Source organism: Leguminivora glycinivorella, chromosome 17 (assembly GCF_023078275.1).
Source record: "Leguminivora glycinivorella isolate SPB_JAAS2020 chromosome 17, LegGlyc_1.1, whole genome shotgun sequence".
Lineage (NCBI taxonomy): Eukaryota > Metazoa > Arthropoda > Insecta > Lepidoptera > Tortricidae > Leguminivora > Leguminivora glycinivorella.
Genome location: NC_062987.1, coordinates 17,749,371 through 17,775,864, shown reverse-complemented (window position 1 = coordinate 17,775,864; position 26,494 = coordinate 17,749,371). Strand labels below are relative to the sequence as shown.

Below are 26,494 nucleotides of genomic sequence, written 5' to 3'. Positions count from 1 at the left end.
CAGTCAGCTTCTTCTTTTATATATTTAGATTTTCGTGTTTGTTTTCGTTCAAAAAGTGTTTGTTATCAAAAACAATGGATTTAATATGAATAATCTGATGTAGATCAAGATACACTACTGGTCGCAACGCCGCCGGTTGAAGGTTTTGCCTTATGACTGTTTCCTCTGTATTTTTCTCTCAAATGTGATGAAAAACATTGTGTGTAACTCGGGGAGTATGAATATTACTAACTCGAGTCTTTAAATCGCTCCGGCAAGCCGTCGCGATTTAACTTACTCTCGTTAGTAATATTCAACTTCCTCCCCTTGTTGCACAATGTACTATTTTGAAAAAGGAAACTTAAAACTAGTGGTAATGACCACTCGCTCTGTTAGTAGAATTTAAATCGCTGGTAGTGGAGATATTATATTATTGAACGAATTTCACGAAATCGAACGGTCGTGATTCAAAAATCGGCCTCCTGGTCCGTCTCTAACTCGACCGATAGATTCGTCACGTCATTCCGTTAGTTCTAACAAAAGGACACAATACTATTAACCTTAGCAAGATCTACCGAACCGAACTAAAAACGAAAAAATGTGTTCCTTAAATATAATTAACAATTAATATTTAAATAACGCTTTTTTGCTATTGTTTTTTTGTTTCTAATATTAAGAAATATGTTTAACGTTAGCTATAGATTTTTAAATAATTCTATTTAATTCAATGTGTTGTTTATAATCCAACATATGCACGATTGTTCAAGTGTTTGCATGTTTTAATAATCTGAACAAATAACAATTGTAATTGTTTTTTTTTTCGCAAGGTAACAGAGCTACATTTTAATCTTCAATAGCTTTTATTACGTGCTTAAAATAAGGCATTATACGCGAAAATTACCTAAATTACAACATTAGCCGCTAAAAGTACATTCCTTAATGTAAAATAAAATTTAATACTTACCCCAGTAACCCAATTTATTCTAGACTACTATAAAAAAAGCAATTTCCCAGCGTGGGATCTAACAAAGAAGGGTTTCATAATATTTCGTTTAAGTATAATTTAACCCTTTAAGGCTGCTTTCAAAAAAAACGTCAAAAGAATGTAAAATTGATAGTTTTAGTCGGTGAAATACTACACTTTCCGTTATCCAATAGATTTATTTAATTCAAGTTCCAGTTAGAGCATCTTATTGTCTTGATTTTTATAAGACTGGATTTTTGAAAACTAACTCACTAAATTAATTATGAATTTTTCTCTAATGCACGTTTAGAAAAACGCACGTATAGAGCTGAATCAGTCGATCTTATTTGTAAAATTTGGACAATTTTGAATATTAAAACGGGTAAATTTATAATTCGTATATCCTGTACCACAATCATTTCAGACTAGATTTTTATTTTAAGTTTTTGAAAAAGAGTAAACTAGCCTAAGGCGAATTCAATTTTTTCAGAAATTACCTAAAATTAGGTGACAATTTCTTTGAAAATCTACATCACATCGAAGTAAGTTTTGTACTAAATTAATCTGCAACGTTTACTTAAATTGCTGTTATGCCTTAGTGATTATAAATTGCTATTATTGATTTTTGCCAATTTTTTGAAAACGAGCCTTCACCGGTACAATTATTACCACTTTTGGACATTTTCTCATATTTTGTTAGACCAAGTAGAAAAAGTCCTATAATGTGATATATATTTATAAACTACTCGCAAAGCCCTTTAATTTGATACCACACACGGTATGATCGAGCGCTCGGTTGCGATTTCACTATTTTTAACACGAAAGCCCTCTTAACGCAAGGCTCAAAATATCTTGAATTCCAGCCTCATCGCCAACCAGGGAATCCATTTTTGAATTTCGAACGCACGAATTCGCCGGTCGAATGTCTGTAGAAAACGACGTAATGCTATTTTTGAAAAAGGACGGGTAGTAATTTAGAACTAGTGGTAATAACCACTCGTTTTCGATTCTGTTAGTCAAATTTAAATCGCTAGTAGTGGAGATATTATTGAACGAATTTCACGTAATCGAATGGCCGAGATTCAAAAATCGGCCCCCTGTAGTCCTAAAAATTCTGTGCAAGAAAAAAATACAAAAAGATAAGCTTACGTGGTCTCATTTGAGACCCTATAAAGGGTTAAGAATAACTTGAGCCACAAAACCATTTCACCTAGATATGACAGGAACGTCTGACCCTGAAAAATCATAGTAAAATAATTTCACCGTAAAGTACAAATTCATCCTCAAATGTGAGTCTGTTTAGTAAAACGTCCCACTTTGTCGGTTACCATTAAGGCGAGATCTACTTGTATCTTTATATGAAGAAACTGACAAATACGTTTGACATATAGAGACTAATCTAATAATAATAATCTCATTTTGTGATTTATCTGGTCATATTTATTAAGAATCAGAATGTATTGCTTGTTATAGTTTTTCCAATGTAATAAAATAAAATCCTGAAAGTTCTGAAAACATATTTGCTATTAAAACTAATATTTAAACTAATATTACTTAGAACTTAGAAAAAACAAAATAAATTGAAATGACAATATTACGTACCCTTTTGTAAAGCAAACAGAGTGAGGATCCGCCCCCGCTTTATTTGCTTAAACTACACGTGGAATCGTGGAGCTAGTGTTGGGAGGTACTCGAGTCTCTCGAGTCTATAGACTTGTTTGACGAAAGCTTATGATTTCGAGTCTTAAAGTATTCATTTGAGTATTTATAACGCCACTCAAGCGGAAATAACAGCCTAAAAAATACTTAATCTGAAATAAATATCAGTAATTACTAACAAAAAACTTTTTAACTATTTTTTTTTTATTTATCAACTAATAGTATCTAGCTATTAGCGGTAGAGATAATAAACGTTAATCTAACCATTTTACATGAAGACCATCTACATTGTTTTTATTTTCGAAAAAAGATTGTTCTCTCAAAATAATTTCCTCAGAAAATACTTGCAGGGCAATCATGGTCGCGCGATAAGTGATAAAACATCGGGCCGTCCCTATCGCACTTAAAAATAGTGCGATAGGGACGGTCTGATGTTTTATCATTTATCGCGCGACCATAATTGCCTCCCTGATTTGTAACAAGGTGGCAAAAGTCTAGTTTCGACTTTAACTGTAATGAGTCTGAAAATAGATCGAGTCTCTGAGGACTCGAGTCTTAACCAACACTACGTGGAGCCGCGAGTATAAACCATAAGCTCCACTGAGTTACAAGATAATTACTTATGAAATAAAGACAGGTAAGTTGGCAAAGACTCCGGTCGCTCGTGTTGTTTATTTTTGGAAAACAAAGCCACGTACCGTATTTATTTTGTAACAAGAACGGGTCTTAACTTAACATAAATGATTGATTCTGTTTACGAAACATTTGAAGCTTAGTCAGTTTATTATTAGAAAATTATATTATTGCATGTAAATAAGTATTCATATATTGATTAGAGTAGAAAATTATATTATATGTATTTCAGTAATTATATTTGACGCTTTTTAATCTTATAAAACTACGTCAAAGCTCATAGAATTCGAAGGTAATGATTGCAGTAACAGTTTAATAGAATTTGTAAAAATAATATTTTGGCAAATTGCACCTAAAAGTATCCACTTACATTGTTACAGAGTAAACTTACATTGTACACGTTGTATATTTGTATAGTTCATTTCAAAAAAAAGAATAAAAATGTTAGCAATGTCAGTTCTACATTCTAACCTCAAATTCTTCTTCTAGTTGGATGCGTCTATGCTTCCTCACGGACCCGAAAGGCAAGGTGCCCGTCAAGGTGGTAGCCCGAACCTTCGCCTCAGGCAAAACTGAGAAACTGGTGTACCAGTGTTTGTCAGAGCTGGGTCTTCCGTCAGGGAAGAATGAAGCTATGGAGAAAGAGGCCTTCACGTTTGATAAATTCTACGCGCTGTACCATAAGATCTGCCCGAGGAATGATATTGAAGAACTGTTTAGATCCATGTAAGTATCTACTTAACTGTTAAGACCTCTTCGTTAGCCAATTTTGGCAAAAGCTGGTGTACCAGTAGGTGTACCAGAGCTGGGTCTTCCGTCAGGGAAGAATGAAGCTATGGAAAAAGAGGCCTTCACGTTTGATAAGTTCTACGCATTATGCCATAAGATCTACCCATGGAATGATATTGAAGAGCTGTTCAGATCCATGTAAGTATTTTTCTGTTAAGACCATTTCTTTAAGTAATTATGCAAGACCGAGAAGCTGGTGTACCAGTGTCTGTCAGAGCTGGGTCTTCCGTCAGGGAAGAATGAAGCTATGGAAAAAGAGGCCTTCACGTTTGATAAATTCTAAGCCTTATACCATAAGACCTGTCCAAGGAATGATATTGAAGAGCTCTTCAGGTCCATGTAAGTATCTATCTGTTAAGACCACTTCTTTAAGCAATTTAGGCAAGACGGAAAAGCTGGTGTCCTAGTGTTTGTCAGAGCTTGGACTTCTATCAGGAGAAAATGAAGCTATGGAGCAAGACGTATTTACATTTGACAAGTTTTACGCGGTTTACCCTAAGATCTGCCCTAGGAATGATATTGAAGTGCCGTTTAGATCTATGTAGGTAAGTATGTATGGGTGTTTGTCATGCACCGATATTTATAATAATAATTTAATTCTGATAGCACTTACAACAACTCAGCCTTTATGACACAAATGCTTTTAGTTTGTAAAAACAAAGAAGACCGTAGCAGAGAGAATAGCTTAGACATTGGGTATATCATCAACCACGAAACCTGAAGATATTGATTCAAATCTGGTCATTGAAAGCCATATTAGGTAACAATATTTTTCTACAGGATCCTCAAGTCCTGACAGGGTATTTGCCTTCTCCTAGTATATAATTCCCAAATATAATTTTCAGAACCCAAGGCAAATCCGACAAGATCAACCTGGACCAGTTCGTGAACTTCCTGAATGAGAAGCAGCGAGACCCGCGCCTCAACGAGATCTTATACCCGCTATATGATGACAAGAGAGCAGTGGAAATCATCACCACGTATGAGCAAGATGAGGCTGCGAAGAACGAAAGTAAGTTAGAAGTTTCCAGGTTTTTTTTTAATTATTATAAATGGGCTTACTCTTGGACACAGACTAGCCAAAGGCAAAGACGTGGCCTACGATGGAGTGAGCTCGCCCAGAAGATGCCTGTTCAGGTATTAAGAATAATGCTCATGAAGTATACAAAATCAACTTAAACTGGTTCGGGAACTTCCTTGATGAAGAACAGCGATGAAAAATCATTATTAAAATTTTAATTTAAAAAAAGGTGTACTTGTTTTGTTCAATCGAACTGAATAAGTACTGCAGGACCTAGGGCCTTAGGCGAATATTATGTAGATGCACAGAGGCGATAATGAGAAGCGCTGGTAGCCTAGCGGCAAGTACGTGCGACTTTCGTTCCGGAGGTCGCGGGTTCGAACCCCGGCTCGCACCAATGAGTTTTTCGGAATTTATGTGCGAAATGTCATATGATATTTGCCAGTCGCTTTTCGGTAAAGGAAAACATCGTGAGGAAACCGGGCTAATTCCAATAAGGTCTAGTTTACCCTTCGGGTTAGAAGGTCAGATGGCAGTCGCTTTCGTAAAAAACTAGTGCCTACGCCAAATCTTGGGATTAGTTGTCAAAGCGGACCCCAGGCTCCCATGAGCCGTGACAAATGCTGGGATAACGCAAGGAGGATGATGAAAGAGGCGATAATCCACTTGACCTTGGTGCCTTTGAGCAACATACCTTTATAGACTATGATAATGATGGCGTAGGAAACATTTCCCACCTAATTTTTGACATTTTCCTTTTCCAGAATGCCTAACGAAAGACGGTCTCATCCGCTACCTGATGTCCGATGAGAACGCCCCCGTGTTCCTCGATCGACTGGACAATTACATGGACATGGATCAGCCGCTGGCTCACTATTACATAAACTCGTCCCATAACACGTATCTATCTGGACGACAGTTTGGTGGGAAGAGTTCTGTGGAGATGTACCGACAAGTCTTGTTAGCAGGGTGTCGGTAAGTGTTACTAGTTAACTATATGATTGTTGGCACGTTATTATATATATAAGCTCGTCCCAGAACACGTACTCGTTTTTCTCGGGACATTTTGGTGGCAAAAGTTCTGTGGAGATGTAGCGACAAGTCTTGTTAGTTTGGTGTCGATGAATATACAGATTCTTGATTCTTGGCTTGACACGTATCACTCGGGAAGACAGGTTGGTGGCGAAAAATCTGTGGAGATGTAACGACAAGTCTTAAAAAAAAGTCTTATTTGCAGGTTGTCGGTGAGTATTCTTTGTTGACTCTTTATTGCAGAAACTCGTCCCAAAACAAATTGAGTTAGCAGTTTGACGGCAAGATTTAAGTGTTGTTAGCTGTCTTCGGTTACCTCGATAGTACTCATGAAATAAAACTATGGAAACGGATTAATGGATACGCGATTTAATCCGTTTCCATAGTTTTATTTCATGTTGTTAGCTGGTCATCGATGAGTTTATTCATTAAACTACATATTATGTGGTATCAAAGGTTATTGACTAAAACATGAGGAAGCCAAAAACAAACCAAAAATTGAGTATCATCCCAATTTAAATGAGAACCAATACGAATAGTGTATCCAATTTCATTCTGTGCACCTCAATTCACAAGCGAAGCATTCTGTGGCGTAAAACATCAATGCCTCGTCTACCTTTACCTTTTTTTTTTTAAATTATAAATGGGCTTACTCTTGACCACAGACTAGCCAAAGGCAAAGACGTGGCCTACGATGGAGTGAGCTCGCCCAGAAGATGCCTGTTCACTCTTGATTTGAAGGTTGCCGGGTGATACCTAATATTGACATTAAAATCTTTGTCGATCCTTTCTAGGTGTGTAGAACTTGACTGCTGGGACGGTAAAGGCGAGGACGAGGAGCCAATCATCACCCACGGCATGGCCATGTGCACAGACATCCTCTTCAAGGACGTCATCTATGCTCTCAGAGACACCGCCTTCGTGACGTCGGACTACCCCATTATACTGTCCTTTGAGAACCATTGCTGCAAGGCCCAGCAGTATAAGTTGGCTAAATACTGCGATGAGATCTTGGGTGATTTGCTGCTGAAAGAACAGCTTCCTGACTATCCGGTGAGTTCAAAATTTTTATTCGATATATCACACAAGTTGCTTTTGAATGCTATTTGTTCAGTTCTGGATCTATTACTTTCATTATTTAATTGGTGTTATCTTAGTGTCTAGAAGCTTTTTCTTCCGCAAATGCTTCATCTCCCGATTTATCTCTGTATTAAGTGCCCAAAAACTCAACACCAAATGATAACTCTTTAAAAGTTTCTTCTTCGGGCGCCAAAAGTTTGCAGATATTTTTGTACTAGTATAAGGTCTATTTCACAGAATCCCTTACTTCTTACCAATTCTGATTTAACCTTTCTTCCAGTTGGAACCGGGCCAGCCCCTCCCACCACCGTCAGCGTTGAAGAGGAAGATCATGATCAAGAACAAGCGGCTGAAGCAGGAGGTGGAACGTCAGGAATTGGAGCTGTTCCGTCAGGGGCAGTTCGTCATTGAAGACGAGGTTAAGGAAGACGCTTCTGCGGTAGCTGTGCCTGATAAGAAGGTAAAATTTAAAAATCAAGCCAACACGGTTACCTTAATAAAAAACTTTTTAATGACCAATTGTCTTTTGATCAGACTCTGGCCTCTGAGGAAAATTTTATCAGTCTCAAAAGTGTCAAACGAAAGTCTAAAACAAAATAACCAGTCACTCGTATTGTCGAACGGATGTTTGAAGCACGAGACCACGAAACAGTAGCGTTTTTTGGTGATGACTTGAGGAGTGTGTATTTTAAGTTATTCATTCTTTAGTTTCGGGGTCGTTTAGTGACTACTATAGTTTATACGTCTACTGTCTATTGACGCAAATATTTTAACCACTAAAATGCCTTTTCAGCCCGAAGAAATCGTCGCAGAAGCAGCGACAGCCGGCGACGACGCCCCTCCACCTGTAGCCTACACCGGTTCCACCACCAACGTGCACCCCTGGCTCTCTTCCATGGTCAACTACGCGCAGCCCATCAAGTTCCAAGGCTTTGAGGAGGCTGAGAGTGAGTACTACTAGCGCCATCTAGCGACAACTGTCATGCACAACGACTAGCGCCATCTAGTGATGCACCTTGTAGCCTACACCAGTTCCACCACCAACGTGCACCCCTGGCTGTCTTCCATGGTCAACTACGAGCGGCCCATCTAGTTCCAACGCTTCGAGGATGCTGAGCTGAGAGTGAGTACTAGTAACGCCATCTATCGACAGCCGGTATGAACAACTACTAGTGCCATCAAGCGACGAATGGCTCCAACGTTGCTGGTTGCACCACCAACGTGCACTCCTGACTATCTTCCATGGGTTAACTACGCGCAGCGCATCAAGTTCCAAGGTTTCGAGGAGGCTGAACGTAAGTACTACTAACGACATCTCGTGACAACAAAAACAAAGGAACATGTTTGGTTCAAAAAATATAATTCCATTTTTTTTTTCTTACAGAAAAGAACATCTACCACAACATGTCTTCCTTCGCCGAGACCACCGGCATGAACTACCTAAAGCAGCAAGCTATAGACTTCGTCAACTACAACAAGAGACAGATGTCCAGGATCTACCCTAAAGGAACCCGAGCTGACTCTTCCAACTACATGCCTCAGGTAAGAATATTTACATATATACATATACAATCACGCCTGCATCCCATAAAGGGGTAGGCAACATAAAACTACTCAAATTTCAGTGCCACTCTTGGCAAATAAAGACAACGAAATTGTGACATTGCCGTGACAGGTTGCCAGCCTCTCGCCTACGCCACAATTTAACCCATATCCCACAGTCGAAATCTACGACACCCACGGGAAGAAAGGGGGTGTTGAAATTCTTAACTCGTCACCACACGGGCAAAAAAAGAAAAAATATAACTATCTCAATATATAAATGTGCATAACAGGAATATTGCTACACAAATCGACTCAGGCCCACGGTAAAATCAAGAATTTGTTGAAGGTACTCGGCCAACGATATTCTGTGCTTATGAGTGGGGTACTCATGTGTATGGAAAGTATAAAAGGCTAAGAATAAAACAATCATGTTTTTCCAGGTGTTCTGGAACGCCGGCTGCCAAATGGTGTCCCTCAACTTCCAAACCTCAGACCTGCCCATGCAGCTCAACCAGGGGAAATTCGAATACAACGGGAACTGCGGATACCTGCTCAAGCCGGACTTCATGCGGCGCGCCGACAGGAGCTTCGACCCGTTCGCTGATGCCCCGGTCGACGGGGTGATCGCGGCACAGTGTTCAGTGCAAGTAAGTTGGACATAGAAGCCTAACGGCCCAGCCACGACATTGGTCTAAGCGCGACAGCGGTGAGCGGCAGCCATACGTGCGAATGAAAAGTCCCATCGCTGTGTCTCGCTCTAATGTATGGTCGCCGCTCACCGCTGACGCGCTTAGACCAATGTCGTGGCTGGGCCGTTAGAGGTACACGTACACCGTACACCAGATAGAAAAAGATAGGATCTAGAAGAGAGTGTGCTCAAGAGCTACACGAGCTTATTCCACCGTCCCCATTCTACCATCGGACTCTTAGACGCACGGCCGGTCTCTATCCTTACTTGGTAGATATTCCACGAATCCGCACGAAGCGCTTTGCTTCTTCTTTTCTTATACGCACTGCCAAGGAGTGGAATTCCTTGCCGGCGGCTATATTTCCGAACTCATATAACCCGGCAACCTTCAAATCAAGAGTGAACAGGCATCTTCTGGGCGAGCTCACTCCATCGTAGGCCACGTCTTTGCCTTTGGCTAGTCTGTGGCCAAGAGTAAGCCCATTTAGAAAAAAAAAGAATAGGATCTTGGGGTACACTTCGTGTCTAAGGTATAATGTAGATGTCTCCTAAAACTGGACTTCAAGAGGAGCGCGGACAAGAGCTTCGATCCATGCGCTGATGACCCGGTCGACGGGATTATTGCGGCACAGTGTTCTGTGCAAGTAAGTTGGAATAGTGAAACTCCTTGTGGTACGCGTAAAGGAAGTATGTAGAATCTAGTATACTTAGGACCCTAAGGAAGTTCTAATCTTCTCAAACTGGACTTCATAAGACATACCTAAGAATAGGTGTAGGTGGCTCCCACTGTCAGTACAACGACGACTGGTAGCGTGTCAGATATTTATGCGGCCATCTTTTCGCCCCATATTTTTGCCGGTAACTGTAAGCTGAAAGTACCGTTTAGAATACGTTCTAAAGTATACCCAGTACAAACACTGAAGGAGCTAGTATTCCTTCGGCTTTGGTGCACCTAAGCAAAAATCTATCTACAGCGGAATGCTACCTTCCCCAACAAAAGTTTAGATGAGACGACGAGAGTTATTCCCTTGGCTTTAGCAAATACTTTCAAAATATTTTTGAACTAAAATTCCCGTTTCTTTCCCAGGTGATAGCCGGTCAGTTCTTGTCGGACAAGAAGATCGGCACATACGTAGAAGTGGACATGTACGGTCTGCCCACGGACACCATTCGTAAGGAGTTCAGGACGCGCATGGTGCCTGCCAATGGACTGAACCCGGTTTATAATGAGGAGCCGTTCCTCTTCCGAAAGGTGCGTTAACTTATGACGATCTGAGAGTAGAGTAGCAACAGCATGAAGTTCTATTGGACGCAAAGAGGATCGAGTATTATAGAGAGTTACTGTCAAAATATGTGTAATCACAGTGCATAGACCATAGACTGCCATCTCTCGACGCAAGCTTAAAACTTGATTATCTTTCAGATCATATTATATTTTTTATAAATTCAACCTTAAAACAGAATGGATTTACCCAGGTTTGAAGTTAAGCGACACAATTCAAGTTTCACACGGATCTCTTCAGCAATTTTGGCATCCGATTCATACCTACACCACAGTATAATAAAAAGTACTATCGTACAGTATGGCCACTCCCGCTCCCCGCTGAAAGTGCCGCCCACCCCCTCTCGGTTACCTCACAGTTACCGCCTGTCAAAAACGCGAACAGTCGACCTGTCATATTTCACTCATACAAGCATAGTACGCGTTCACCTACACGAGCTTAGACTGTGTGCTAGGAACGCGCCTCTTTCATATATTTGATCGCCAGTGTCCGAGGTGTGCCTACACTATAAAAAATAACAAAATAATTACTATCTCCAGGTTGTCCTACCAGACTTGGCCGTCCTCCGTTTTGGCGTCTACGATGAGAACGGCAAACTTCTCGGGCAGAGGATCTTACCCCTGGACGGTCTTCAGGCAGGCTATAGACATATCTCTTTGAGGACAGAAGCCAATTTTCCAATGTCACTACCTATGCTGTTCTGTAACATTGAGCTGAAGATCTACGTGCCTGACGGTTTCGAAGGTTAGTCATCGTCATATGCAGGAGTTTGCCCCCTTGTATAACAAATAACTACTTATAGTTCAATCTTAATGCAAGAACACAGTATAATAAAAAAATCATCAAAAGGAATACGACAGCTCTATCGTACAGTGTGGCCCCTCCCGCTACCCTCTGAAAGTGCCGCCCACCCCCTCTCGGTTACCTCACAGTTACCGCCTGTCAAAAACGCGAACAGTCGACCTGTCATATCTCACTCATACAAGCATAGTACGCGTTCACCTACACGAGCTTAGACTGTGTGCTAGGAACGCGCCTCTTTCATATATTTGATCGCCAGTGTCGGAGATGTGGCAAGAATGAGATCCACTTTGTGAATAGCAAAGCAATGTTCCGACTTTGATGTGTTAGAAAAACAATTGATATTAACAATATTATTGCAGTAAAAAATATTTTATTTAGATGTATATTATCGCTTAGCACCCATAGTACTTAGCTTTGCTAAGTTTGGGGCTAAGTTGATCCGTGTACCTATAAGGTCAGTAAGGTGTCCCCAATATTTATCTATTTATGTATTTATATATGAGGGAGAAATTTACTGTGGTTTCAATAGACATCTGCCGCGATGAGGACGCTGGTTCGCTTCCACCCTCGGACATTGTTGGCATTGGCAATGCTTTAAAATGTTTTTGTTTGCAGATTTCATGGCGGCCCTGTCAGACCCTCGGGCGTTCATGGGCGCGGCTAAAGAACGAACTGACAACATGAAACAGATGGGCATCGAGGAAAGCGGGCCCGAGAAAAAAGTGCAAATCGAAGACAAGAAGGAAGGTCAGTATATTTTTTGACAACCCGAAATAGTCGAAAGGGATAGTGCCATTCATACCACTACTCGATACTAGGTGTCAACAGTGTCTCGTCTGCCAAAAATGTAATATTAGAACAGTTTACTTATATTACAAGCAGAAGGAATTGAAAACAGAATGCTGATTAATACTATTGTAATATTAGCTAAAAATTGGTGAGCATTAGCCTCTTCGTTCGTCGAGACATCTATTGACAAGTGGCAGTACTGATAATTTAAGTTATTTGACGCGTGATTGTCGCTAGATGTCACTACAAATAACCGAGAAAAAGACACTCTTCCCTTACTTATTCCTCTATGGTAGGAAATGTCCTATCTGTACGTAGTAACCAACTATTATTTATTACATATGTGCTCAATAGGAAGATAAGTAATAGGGACAATCCCACTTCCAAGTCGCCATCAACCGGCGTAGCCAAAAGGCAATCGTCAACACTAGACGCCGACAGAAACGCAGTCTGGCTCTGTCGCGCCAATACGCAAGAGCGATAGAAATAGACAGCTACGAAGCAGATATTATCCTGAGCGTTTGTGCATTTGGCTACGTACCCTAATAATATCGCGCCCGAGGTACTCACAAGAGGTATCTAAATTCTAAACACACTGTCGTAATGATAATAGAGGTATGTATAGATATTTTTGAGTACCGCGGGCGTTCTTGTATATCTAATGGCGACTGTACTAGTTATAAATACTAAGGAATATTTATAGATAGATGGTTATATTTATTACACAACTAGTACAACTACCCTTCCCGGGCTGAAAAAAGATGCACTTTTCAACGACTATTTACGAACAAGGGAAATCAAAAACACACACGGAATCAGATTTTTCACGCCTCCAACAGTCCAAGGACGTAATATCAGAGATATGTTTACGAATCGCAAATAGCGTTGGAATCATAATTTATATCGAACTGGAGCGTACACTGGCCGTGTGAGAGGTATTTTCAGCCGCTTCACTTGTACAGGTTGATCTAAGATGAAAGCTGAAGCGGTGACCGACTATCGCACCCAAACATCGATATCGGTGGATGGCGTGAAAACTTCGAGATACTTTTATACTTAAATTTGAATTTAGAACATATCAGGGGCCCATTTCTCGAAAGGTACAAGCCTTGTATTACAAGTGTGTTTCCATGACAAACCATACGATTTGACAGTTCGCGCACTTGTAATACAAGGCTTGTACCTTTCGAGAAACGGGCCCCAGGTCTTATAATTCACTTGTGTTCGGTCCTTACGACGATCAAGTTCTTCACGCCATGCATGGATATTTCGTACCTAGTGCGATGGATGAGAATCCATATTATTGTCCAGTTTTGTATGGAATAACTGCCAATGTCAAATATAGCCTTGCACGTTTATATATTTAGAAATCAATTCAGATTATACTTTTCAATATATTTCAGTACTAGTCTGCTATGATAGGTTCTCATCTCAGTACGTACTGCTACGTACAATTTTGCAAGACATGGCGCTTATTATCAACTAATTTCAGTGTGTTAGTGTTATTTTTCGACACAATTTTTAGGTATGTACTTACTTAAAGATAATGTAGTTAGGTACCTCTAAGACAATAACATTTGCAACTGCCTTGGACTATGTCACAATTTAAAAATCGCTATTGCTCATGACTTTGAACGATAAATTAAATAAATAAACGAATCTGAAATTCCCTGCAGTTCGAGCGAAAACTTCAGTTTGATGAAAATTTCAGTTTTGAATAACCCGTTAGTTTAGTTTTAGTGGCAAATGGTTTAGTTAATTTTATTTATTTTAGCATAATAATTACTTGTTGTGTGATTATTGGTTATAAATCGTGGTGTCAAAATGATCAGGTATCAAAGAACTGTCAAGACTGTTAGAATAGTTGAGACTGGTAAGTTTTTGGTCTATAATAAGTGTTTGGATTGACCCCATCGGCCATCACACAAAATAGTAGTTTATGAAATCCGTAAAAGAATTCACCTACTTTATTTACCTACTCGGGAATACACTCACAAACAATGGAATGAAAATGAGTTTTCATCAATAAGACCGTATAGCGTAAAACGTTGCTGGTAACTTTCGAATTGCAGAATAAATACTAGAGTTTTCTAGCTACACTCAAAAAAACAAAGTGTGATGTAAAGCTGCATTTTTGGTATGCTATTTGGGGTCCTTGGGGGAATATAGGACTATATTTTGCAAGCAAAAAATGGTGTGCTAACTTCGTAATTTAAAAAAAAAAGTAAAAAAATCAGACATTTTTTGGTTTTTGCCGTTTTATTAAAAAACTATGCATTTTTGGTCAAAAGTTGCTGTGTAATGTTGAAAGCGCATTAAATTCCAAACAGTTTGACATTTTTTTTATCAATGTCCGACAAATATTTTTTGAGATATGAAGCGTCAAAAAAAGAGCACTTTTCCCCTTTCTATGAAAATATTCGTTTTGCTAATATTTTGAGACAGATATCAGCAAAACAACTCAGGCTATTACATAAATTGTAAAATAAAAATGTTGAAAATTTCAATAAGACCAAAAGAGTGCCAGTTATTTAAAAAAATTGGATTATATCATAAGTCTAGTATAACTGGATCAGAAATAATCGGTGGATGGTAATGGCCAAATGGGATAGTTTACATATATTTACAGGAGGCGTAGCGGAGAACGAATTATTATTATTTGGGGCTGTTCAAGTATTACTCAGACACATATTTGCGTATATCAAATCAACATTTATTTAGTAAGTTAAGTTGACGGTCAGAAAGACTTCTGGACTGGAGAACAAGATGTGGCCAAGATATTTGACTTCGTGTACTCTCCGCAATTGAACTCCATCAAGCAAAAGAGGTGGTACATGTGTGGGCATATGTGCTGCCTCCATGAGCATAAATTCAGACTTGTCCGGATTGTATCTCATGTTATGCTGGCTGGCGTATCTCTCGCATTCTGCAAGTAACTTACGCATAGCTCCCACAGATGGTGCTAGTAGGACCATATCGTCTGCATATGCGATGTGATTTATCATTTGCCCATTGATGGAGCAGCCAACCTCGGTACTGGTCAAAGCCTGCGACAGCCCATCCATGTACACGCTGAAGAGAGCCGGAGATATACTGCCTCCTTGTCTCACGCCACAGTTTAGCCCGCTGGCTGTGGACAGAGTTAACTTCCATCTTACTACGTTCTTCTGCTGGGAATACCACTTCTCCAGTATCTTAATAATTGGCGTGGGCGCTTTCCGTTCCTGTAGTTTATTCCACAGCAATTGGTGGTCAAATACAACTCAAGTGGACTTTCTATCACTACAGGAGTTGTGCCATCAAAATGCAGAACCAGGAAAATGTAACTAATTCTGTTTTATTTTTCTAATTTACTAAACTTCAAAATTTTACTGTATTTTATTTCTTCATTAGTAATAGTCAAATCGATGCAAAGTTAGCTTAGACAATTTTTTCTGATAAACGGATATCAAAGAAAGTAAGATCGAATAGATAGCACTTTCAATCTAAAATTTTTAGCGTAAACTTTTTTACCTTAACCAATCTACCAGACTCTTGGCTCCTCTATTTATAGATTTTTTTTTTACCAAAGTAACTATTCGTCTTACTGACCTTTATTTGCACTAAAACTAAAGAAAAATAAATTTTATACAATGTTATATTGCAATATATATCATATCATGATGTATTTTGCAGATATTTGTCTAAAAATATTGGCAAAACGCTACATTTTATAAATGCGTCAAAAATTAACCTTTTTTGACGCTTCAAATCTCGAAAACTATTTGACGGACATTGATAAAAAAGATGTCAAACTGTTTGAAATTTAATGCGCTTTCAACATTACAAAGCAACTTTTGACCAAAAACGCATAGTTTTTTAATAAAAAAATAAAAACCAAAAAAGTCCGATTTCTTTACTTTTTTTTTAAATTACGAAGTTAGTACACTTTTTTTTTGCTTGCAAAATATAGTCTTACATTCCCCCAAGGACTCCAAATAACATACCAAAAATCCAGCTTTACATCACACTTTGTTTTTTTAGCCGATTTTCATGTAAGATTTGACCGGTGTAAGCATTGTAAACAAAACCATGAAAACCTGAGCATTTCGAAATCTATAGGTACATTTTAATGGGAAATAATAATGCGTCAAGTGACAGGCAATACTTACTCAAACAAAAATCGACATTTCTGTACCAAATTTCAAGTCGAACATGACTTGAAATTTAACGATTAGGCGTTTTATATTTACTTACTTAACATGTTCTACAACTTAACAGCCTTAACCAAGTTCCACCATCCTTTCCAGAGCCGCTAGTGTTCGAGCCAATCACGGTCGAGTCGCTCCGGCAAGAGAAGGGCTTCGTCAAAACTGGCCGCAAGCAGCAGAAAGAACTAGAAGCTATGCGCAAGCGCCAAGCCAAGGAGAAGCTGGCTATGCAGAAGACGCAGTGCAGCGCGCTTGAGAAACTCATCAAGGGCAAAAAGTGAGTACAACTGTAAGAAAAATCTCATCACAGTCACTTCTACAACCTACGACCCACAACAGGAAAGAAGTGGTGAAATTTTATCCCACCACACGGGGTAGGTCTCCAACTACCAAGATTAGGGTTGTATTCGATGCCATGCTATCAAGCTACAAGCTATGCGCAAGCGCCACGCCTACCTTTACATTACACAATACTCAAGCCTGTAAACAGAGCATATGAATTTGTTCAAGATTCAGTGCCACACTTAGTAATAGGCTACTAGACTCATATCGAATTTGGCACAATAAATGATTATCTTCTGTAGTATTTTACATAAAAAAATAATATTTATAGATTTTGACTACGTATTTTCGATTAAAAATGTGTGTGTAAGTTTTTATTTATTTTGGCCACCGACAACGCTGTCAGCGATGAATGTGACGTCATCGAATTCAAAACTTACTGCATGTCAAAATAATCACTGACATATTGAACTGTATGCCTTCATACTTAAAAAGTCAGAAAGTGTTTTCGAGTGGAATGACCTGATGCACAGTTAGTCTATAGTTGGACTGTGTTGTTTTCACCTGATTACGTAAAAGTATACTTTAAAAATATTTTTTTGCTGTTTTTAAGTCATAATAAAATATGGTAATATTTTATTTCGGTTACTTAATTTCGTTAATTGTTAATTGGCCGGTTGGTTTTCGGTTAATTGGACAGTACTTAATCATATAAGACAGGCTTTAAAAAAGGGTCAAGTAGCCTATTAATTACAGGGGTTGAAATAAAGCAGAATTGTCACCATCACCACACGGGGTAGGTCTCCAACTACCAAGATTAGGGTCATATTCGATGCCGTCGAGCTACAAGTAGGAGCTAAGCAACATTCTTTTAATTTCCAGCAAAGAGCAGCTAAGCAACGACCCAGCCTTCCGCAAGCTCGTCACCGACCAATCAGCGGCCTGGAGCGAGCTGGTCGCCAAACACCGCCTCGAGGAGTGGAGCTCGGCCCGCAGCCGGCTGGATGAGCAGAGAGAACTGCTGAAGAAGATGATGGAGACGACACAGCAGGTGCAGATGAAGCAACTGGAGGCTAAGCATGAGAGGTACGTCACCAAAGATCACTTACTCTTGGCTTGGAATGCTCAGTAATATCTTAAAGAGGGGAGATCAGCGCGTAGCTGGATGGATGGGCAGAGACGGAGACTACCTAGCAGGTGCAGTAGCTGGAATGAAACCTAATAAGTATGAAAGGTATGTTACCAGACTGAATCCGGTTGTAACTGGAAGTAACTATAACGTACTAGGACTAGAATGGACAGTACCTACTGTCTTAAGAAGTGGAGCTCAGCTTGCAGCCAGTTGGATGAACAAAAAGAACTGCTGAAGAAGATGATGGAGACGGCACAGCAGGTGCAGATGAAGCAGTTAAAAGCTAAGCATGAGAGGTAAGTCACCAGAAACCAATTAATAAGCGTAGAATGCTCTGCAATGTCTTAAGAAGTGGAGATCAGCGCGTAGCTGGATGGATGGGCAGAGACGGAGACTACCTAGCAGGTGCAGTAGCTGGAATGAAACCTAATAAGTATGAAAGGTATGTTACCAGACTGAATCCGGTTGTAACTGGAAGTAACTATAACGTACTAGGACTAGAATGGACAGTACCTACTGTCTTAAGAAGTGGAGCTCAGCTTGCAGCCAGTTGGATGAACAAAAAGAACTGCTGAAGAAGATGATGGAGACGGCACAGCAGGTGCAGATGAAGCAGTTAAAAGCTAAGCATGAGAGGTAAGTCACCAGAAACCAATTAATAAGCGTAGAATGCTCTGCAATGTCTTAAGAAGTGGAGATCAGCGCGTAGCTGGATGGATGGGCAGAGACGACGTAGACTACCTAGCAGGTGCAGAAGTAGCTGGAATGGAAGCTAATAAGTATAAAAGATATGTTACCAGACAGAATCCCGTTGAAAGTAACTATAACGTACTAAAACTAGAATGGACAGTAATGTCTTAAGAAGTGGAGCTCAGCTTGCAGCTGGTTCGATGAACAGAGAGAACTGCTGGAGAAGATGATGGAGACGACACAGCAGGTGCAGATGAAGCAGTTAGAAGCTAAACGTGAGAGGTAACGTCACCAGAAGTCAGGAATGGTCAGTAGGTCAGTAATATCTTAAGGAGTGTAAATCAGCGCGTAATTAAATTGACGAGCAGAGAGAACTGCTGAAAAAGATGATGGAAACAGCTGGCAGCTAGGCAAGAGAGATCACCAGACCATTAGGTCACAAGAATACACTTGGCTTTGAATGGTAAACTTTCTGGCCTCATTTGTGTTCTCAACTAAAGACAAAAAGAAGGTTCGATTCGAAAAACCTTTTTCAAAGTATGTCAAACTTTTACATCTTGTTTTCAGGGAGCTGAAAGACATGAACGGCCGGCAGGCTAAGATCAGCATGGAGACCAGCAAAGAGGTGGCCAACGACAAGACTCTCAAGACCAAACAGGAGAAAGACCGCCGGCTCCGAGAGAAGAAGCAGAACAACACTAAGAAGTTCATGGAGGAACGGAAGGTTAGTTACTTTTTTTAGTCTTTTAAGTGGAAAAAATATTAACTTGGTTGAGACTTGCTTGAAGTCACGGCCTCTGGATCGTTACTCCAGCACTCTGCCAACTGAGCTTACGAGACCTCTATAGTCACCATCTCTCTCGCTATACATACAGCAATCCTGTAAAGACTTCTTATAAGAGGTGGAAGCACACATTGCTCGCCCAGTTAGTCAAAGGCGCCTAGCCTGATCACAAATAACATACCCTAGAGAATTTTCGTCGGGTGCCACGGCGGGCGGTTGGTCAAGTGGTGAGGACGTTAGCGGCATAAGCTGAAGACCCGGGTTCGATTCCCGGCTCAGTCACCAGTGGGCCGTGTCATTTCTTTCGTGTATGATATCTATTTCAGTTTATAATTTTCCATAAAATGCTGCGTGACGTTTATCCATACTAATATTATAAATGGGAGGTGTGTGTGTCTGTTTGTTTGTCCGTCTTTCACGGCAAAAGGGAGCAACGTATTGACGTGATTTTTTAAGTGTAGATAGCTGAAGGGATGGAGAGTGACATAGGCTACTTTTTGTCTCTTTCTAACGCGAGCGAAGCCGCGGGCAAAAGCTAGTGTATCTATAAACTGAAGTTGATGCAACTGGCCCTTAGTATAAATTAGGCTGTCTTTACATCGGATGGGGAGTGCAAAGTGGTAATCAGAGTAATTATAAAGTGCCAGTTACAATTTAATTTGTATTTCCAGGGTCAAACAATCAAGCAGAACCGTGAGAAGGAAAAGCTGAAGGTCACACATGACAAACAGATGGAAGAGTTGTCCAAGGACGTTGACAACGTGAGTAATGAAAAAATGAAAATTAAAATGAAATATTTATTTTTCAAGTAGGCATATTACAATGCGCGTCAAATAAAGCTACGCCGGCTCTAAACCTACGCCTCAGCCTCGAGAAGATTTCAGACAGAGTATGGACAAATGCATAGCAAAGACATAATGTAAAGGTATAAGTAGTCCGTATAGAACGTCCTCGGAACCGTCAAGAAAAAGGTACAGTGAAATAGATGACGTTTGGTTGACTCTCGGGGAGATGGCATTATATTAATATTTGACAATTTTAACACATATCAAGTTAAGAATATGGGCCATATTGTCAAAACTGAGGTTCAAAAGTTTTAATCCTGTGCCTAAAGACGACAGTCTTTGCACTGCGACTACACATTTTACTTTGACAACAATCCTCTATAGGTTTACCTGATCCTCTTTGGTAATAGTTAACTGCCTGGCGGTCGTATCGATGTGGGAGTTTTAGTCTAGTGTTTAAAATGATGAAAAGAAACGATTTTTAGAATAAAAAAAGAGATGGAACAAAAATGGGGTTCATAAAACACTGTGCTTCGTGCCCAGGGGGCCCGGGCCCCAGGGGGGGGGGTCACGCGGTCTATATCTTCGTCTGTCAATGAAAAGAAAATTGTAGTAAGTATGTATGGAATGCATATAGACTTACTGCGTTTTAACTTTGAGGAACAGCGTGAGATACGAGATTTTTTAAAGTAGTGACGATATGTACCATGAAAGTAGGAACAGCCAATCACATTTCTAAATATCTAGAGAACTACTTACGCCTTCGATTTGAAATTTAATATAGTTATACAAGTTCTAATTGCTACGCATAAGTGTCCTTTAAAACTGTTGCTTAAATTTTCCAGCTGATCGAGATGTACAAGATGGAGGAGTCCGAGTTCGACAATTCGAGCAAAACGGAGTTCTTCGCATGAAAGTACCCCGACATTGCTCCTCTGTTCGAGCAATTGAACTGCGCGCCCGCGCCCGCCGAGGCGAGTGACTCGAGCCAGTGAACTGGCAAGTGTGAAGTGATCTCTTCATTATTAATCTATAAGCCGTTTTCTAGGAATAGGTACCACATAGGGACCGTGCAAGCTACCGTCATTAGCAACACAATGCTAGAAAAGGTTACCCCATCGTCAAGCAGGCGATTGTGGAAGACGGACGGACCTTGTGGCTGCAAGGCGCTCTATGTTATTAGAGTATACCTAAAGATGTGTCGCATTCCAAACGACCGTGGGCCAAGAAAAGTAACGAATGGACACCAAACATTGTGCGGCGTGACGGCAGACCGCGAAGGAGATGGCGGCACGATCTTCTTAAAAGATTGGCCAAACATTGCCTTAGACCGAGGTGCGTGAAAGAAAGAGAGGGAGGACTTTGCCCAGCAGTGGGACACAAAAGGCTAACAAATAAATAAATAAAGATAAAGGTCATCCTTGTGGTATGAGAGAATGTGGTACCTTAAACTTGAGAATGTCATTATTTATTACCTAAGATTAATTCCATGTCAATCCAAAGTTCCAGTTTGTTTGATGTTTAGATGAATTTTCATATATTTTTTTAGCAAACTTTAAATGAATGTGTTTTAAGTTCACCTCGGTATATGTAAGATATACGTCATATAGGTCAAGTTTTTATTTATTATAAACTGATGTTACCACTAATACTTAAGATATATTTTTAAGAAAGTAGTAAAGATAATTTTTAATCAAAATTGGAACGAGAAATTTATCGAGAAATATTTAAGAACTGATATCTTGTTTCGGCCTTTTTCGGTTATTGAAATTGACTAAATATAAGGAAACTATAAACTGTAATACATTGTAAGTTGTATAAAAATGGGGGATAACATGTTCTTTCTACGGGTAATATATAATCCCTTATAATTTAGACACTTCCAGTAAAATACTAGTCTTCTTTTTAGATTCCTTCCTTTTTAAGTGACTATTGACAATTTTACGCTACTTTTATTTTATTAGTGAAAGCAATAGGTAGATTTATGACTGACACCTTTGTATATTGTATTAAACAGTTTTTTCTTATCCCCATGACAATGTATCTAGAACTTTATATAGTTTATATCATTAAATTTACTTATATTTTAAGCGAAATATTAATTTTAAATGTTGGTAAGGGATCAAATGCCAAAATATTTCACGAAAATAATAAAATTATAATTGTGAAATTTTAAATTAATAGCTGTCCTGCATGAGGTCATTGGAAATAGAATAATAAATATTTTTTACAGATCTCATGGAAGAATTAGTGAAAAATATGTATACTACTTAATTAATGAAAAATTTTGATTTGTCTAAAATTACTTGAAAGCAATATTTTGAATAATGGCCTTGTATTCTGTGGATCCCATCGAAGAAATAACTTCTTTAAGTGTTAAAACAACTAAATAGTAGGTTTGAAATTGGAATAACAGATTATGTAGATATAATGATAGAACTACTAGTTTTTATACGATCCCAGCTAGTTGTGCTGCCCCATTGTCAAAATATCTATGGATGTATGATTATGAGCATTAAGCACCTACTGTAATATTTATGCAACTAAATTCCGTATAGTCGCAACTGCTGAAACGCAAAATGTCCAGGTAGGTTAGGTATCTTCAAAATATGGCCGAAAGCCAAACTGCATAGAATAGAAGCCCCGCGCAAGCGGGGCTCCGTCGATATCGCTTTAAAGTTAAGAAAAAACCGAAAAAATATTGTGGATATTTTGCGTTTTAGATCAGTTGCTTCTAACACCTAAATTCTTGTGGAATCTGATTGTATCAATGTTACTTTGAACAATTCAAAGCTTTATTTGAGCTTCGGTCCGAAACAATAGCATGTAATGCCATTTTTTAAAACGTACTTCGTAGTTTTAGACTCTTAAAAACATGTTCACTGCGTTTCTTAAACATTTATCTAAGAGTAAACTATACTATCATTCCATTTCAATTTTATACTCTCATACTTCTCTCGTTGCTAGTGGACCAAACTACTCTATTTCAAGATACTGAATAACTTTTAGTTACATTAACTGTTGTAAGTCTAGTTCTAAGTAACATACTGAAGTAACTGTAATGACGTAATAATAAGCCAAAGAGATTAAATTATTCAATTTATATATTTGAACTACTTATTTGATTTCAAATCAATTATTAGTGTAGGGACTCTTTTGATGTCAATATTAATTAAGAGTATATTTTGAAAACTTTATTTCTTCGTTTGTCAATATGTGGCTGAATTAACCGCTAAGTAGAGTAAATTTTTTAGGTGTCTATTTGAGGTACCTATCTGTTGATTTCTAGTCAATTTCATTATAGGATAAAAGTACATGATGTAAGTTCAATTGTATCGTAACTTAAAAAGACGCACTACTTACATATTTTGACATACTTACCACATACAGTGGTTGACACTAGATTCAATTTATGAATTACATAAAACTAATAACATTGTAGAAAATCATACTTGGTTAAAATTGTTAAATAATAATAAATTCTTTCTAAAATATATTTATTCAAAATTTTAGATTTAAAAAAGATAGTGAGAATAAATCATAAGTGTTTCTTAACATAATGAAATTGTATTGCAAAAATTTTACAATTATTATATTATTAATCAATATTATGTTGTAAAATTAATATTTACGATTGCACTTTATTGACTTTGATAATAAAACTGTATTAGACATTATGAGAAAATGTGAAAAAATAAATCTTTTCGTAGTTGTTTAACGAAATTTAACATTTTTAAAGTAGCTAGTTTTTGGAATTGTGATATAAGTAGGGGGATGTCCAGAATTGGCCTACTGGAGTGAACTGGATTCAGAGCTCTTGAGAACATTTTTAGCATTGTTTACGAAACTACGGACTGGGCATGGGTGTCAAACTTTGTATCTCAATTTATTTTACTAAATTTAAACATTTTCAATTAGAATTTTAAGAGCTTGATATAAATAAGGCACTTTCTGAACAGAATGTATTGGCACTTGGTGTATTTTATATTTTGTTTGATTGCATGCCATATGAACCGATTAGTGTTAAGGTCAAAAAGTAAAGCATATATTCTAAATTCATTGTATTGTACCATAGTTAAAACACATTGCTCTGCATATTTATATTATCAGAGGATTTTAATAAAAAAGCGGATTTACAGAATGGCTAGCATTTATAATGTAGAGTTTATTTATGGTATGAGTGCATCCTATTAGTCTGGCTAACAATCATTTCCGTCAATAGAATAGACTATAACACAAGTTGTCATTTGACACTTACCCTCAATCAGGATTCAGATCAGGTTCACACAGTTGGTAATGTATGTAAATGTCAAGTGCCAACCAACAGATACTTCACCATAAAAAAAAATGTTTAACACTTTCGAAACCGGGCTCTACGCGGCGCTACGACATTTTCGCTACATACGGGTTTCCCCATGTAATCGGCTACGCTTCTACGAGCGGTGTGCCCGACAGTCGGGTTCTTGGTAGCGAAAGTGTTAATTCAGAAGTAATTACTTTTTATAATGACAGAAATGGGTTGGCAAAACTTGAATAAAATGGATGGCTTATGCCATGTCATAGACAATACATCTACTTCTTAAGCTAGACTATGCATTAACTACATCAATATAACTGAAAATAATGCTAACCATTCATCAGTACTTAACCATCGGATAGATATAATAAAATATGTTGTATCCAATGATTTATTTATTGTTTAATGTACAATAATTAAATTAAAACATTTTAAACACAACACTGGCTATTTACTTTACGGACTACCTATATTAGAGTGAGATATATACTCTATCAACCAAGTCTGTTAGTAAATAAGAACAAAGAAAACTATATGCATCCTTTTCTTTAGGGTGCTAGAAAAAAGGGTACCTATAGTTTTCTTAGTTCTTATTTACTGACAGACTTGTTTGACAGAATATATTAGGACCTGATTTATGAGGACTTGATGCTCCTAATCTTCTTCCTTTCCTTGTACAGACTTAGCTGCCGAACTGAAAATAAAAAAATATTCAAATGTATGAGAAACTATTTTTGCCATCACTACCTCAGAAAAAAGCTCATTCTTCTCTGTGAAAATGGCACTTTTTGATTTTACAATGGAATTTTTTAACTGAGTTTTGCAATTTTGCTTTTTTTTTACTATTTTGACAGAGAATAATTATAGCTAGATTACTTTCACCAGGCATTGGCAGTTTTATCTCTTTATTCATATTCATTTCATAAACACAATCAATGTTTATATAGTAATTTCCATTGCTTATATTTCTCTTAGCAATTTGTCTTAACCCATTGTATGCTCAGGCATGATCCGTGCATAAAATCGGGTCATCTATTGCATTTATTCGGAATGCTTTTTTTTTGCTCCACATGGATGGAATCCACAATTTTTTGAGACATCCAAAGGCAACTGGTTAAAAAGAGTTTTTGGGTGAAACCAGTTGGAACTACAATCTTATAAATTCAGAATTACGTAAATGAAATATACACACCAATAAATTGAAATGACAACCCACTTAATAAACAACATCTCAAACAAAATAGTGACTATTTTAATTAATTAAATATGACAATAAACATATTAAATAAAATGCATTTATTTGGTAGACTTAATGAATTACTCAGATATATGAACAACACCAGTAAGTACGGTTACACACTCTGTTACTCGCATAAGTAATAACTGTGATATTCTTTCAAGTAACAAACAAAATAACAGGCTTGTACCTTTCGAGAAACGGGCCACTGGTAGACACTTGTAAAACTGTAGGCTACTTACTGTAAGGGTCGAATCTTATTAATTCTAATTTGTCCGCCAGTCGCTCCCGGATAGCGTTGAACTTATGGCCTGATACCATGCTCTCCATTAATACCATAATGTGCCTAAAAAAAGAAATGGATTAAATTTTTTTTTTTTTTTTGAAAACTAACCTTTAACATATTTCAATGTCCCTTACTTGCTTTTAGCTTTCTTAAATAATACATTTGTAAGAAACATGGTTTCTTGTAATTAATTTCAACTATAATTATCTCTCCTTAAAAGATAAATTTTAAGAAATAGATTCAATAATTAAAAACACACTGATTCCAGTGACACCCTGCTGACTTTGACATTGACATTTGATCTGACAGTTGAGTGACAGTTAACAAACTGAACCACAGAATAAGTATGAATCAGCACGGGAAGCATGGTCGCGCGATAGACGATAAAATATCAGGCCGTCCCTACCGCACTTACATATAGTGCGATAGGGATATGCTTCCCGTGCTGCTGTACACAAGAAAGTATGTTGCCAATATAAGGATTCATCGTTCGAAACTTATTTGTAATCTTAAGTAGCTAACAAACGACCGCACCAAGAAAAAAA

General features: G+C 38.2%; 2 protein-coding genes across 3 annotated transcripts in view; one reads left to right on the top strand and one right to left on the bottom strand.

The window, feature by feature from the left end:
• LOC125235234 (1-phosphatidylinositol 4,5-bisphosphate phosphodiesterase) overlaps positions 1 to 24,867 on the top strand; it is a 216,569-nt gene extending 191,702 nt beyond the window's left edge. For both annotated transcript variants that reach the window (XM_048141724.1, XM_048141723.1), the window contains exons 7-23: positions 3,725 to 3,961; positions 4,870 to 5,036; positions 5,810 to 6,020; positions 6,872 to 7,130; positions 7,438 to 7,617; positions 7,951 to 8,104; positions 8,542 to 8,699; positions 9,143 to 9,349; positions 10,478 to 10,642; positions 11,213 to 11,417; positions 12,093 to 12,224; positions 16,556 to 16,733; positions 17,621 to 17,824; positions 19,128 to 19,284; positions 20,016 to 20,105; positions 20,975 to 24,478; positions 24,606 to 24,867. In XM_048141724.1, the coding sequence (XP_047997681.1) occupies positions 3,725 to 3,961; positions 4,870 to 5,036; positions 5,810 to 6,020; positions 6,872 to 7,130; positions 7,438 to 7,617; positions 7,951 to 8,104; positions 8,542 to 8,699; positions 9,143 to 9,349; positions 10,478 to 10,642; positions 11,213 to 11,417; positions 12,093 to 12,224; positions 16,556 to 16,733; positions 17,621 to 17,824; positions 19,128 to 19,284; positions 20,016 to 20,105; positions 20,975 to 21,043 (2,773 nt within the window). In that variant the 3' untranslated portion in view covers positions 21,044 to 24,478; positions 24,606 to 24,867. The remainder of the gene's footprint in view (positions 1 to 3,724; positions 3,962 to 4,869; positions 5,037 to 5,809; positions 6,021 to 6,871; positions 7,131 to 7,437; positions 7,618 to 7,950; positions 8,105 to 8,541; positions 8,700 to 9,142; positions 9,350 to 10,477; positions 10,643 to 11,212; positions 11,418 to 12,092; positions 12,225 to 16,555; positions 16,734 to 17,620; positions 17,825 to 19,127; positions 19,285 to 20,015; positions 20,106 to 20,974; positions 24,479 to 24,605) is intronic.
• On the bottom strand, positions 24,804 to 26,246 carry LOC125235236 (39S ribosomal protein L33, mitochondrial). The gene is made up of 3 exons (XM_048141727.1): positions 26,084 to 26,246; positions 25,906 to 26,009; positions 24,804 to 25,120 (listed from the first exon to the last, which is right to left on the bottom strand). The coding sequence occupies exons 1-3, from the start codon at positions 26,122 to 26,124 to the stop codon at positions 25,062 to 25,064; spliced, it is 204 nt and encodes a 67-aa protein (XP_047997684.1). The 5' UTR covers positions 26,125 to 26,246; the 3' UTR covers positions 24,804 to 25,061.
• Positions 26,247 to 26,494: the final 248 nt, after the last annotated feature.

Coding starts and splice junctions, on each gene's coding strand:
- LOC125235236 (XM_048141727.1), bottom strand. CDS start 26,124: ATGTTTCTTACAAATGTATTATTTAAGAAAGCTAAAAGCAA. Junction 26,010..26,083: donor TTTAAGAAAGCTAAAAGCAA/GTAAGGGACATT, acceptor TTCTTTTTTTAG/GCACATTATGGTATTAATGG. Junction 25,121..25,905: donor AATAAGATTCGACCCTTACA/GTAAGTAGCCTA, acceptor TTTTATTTTCAG/TTCGGCAGCTAAGTCTGTAC.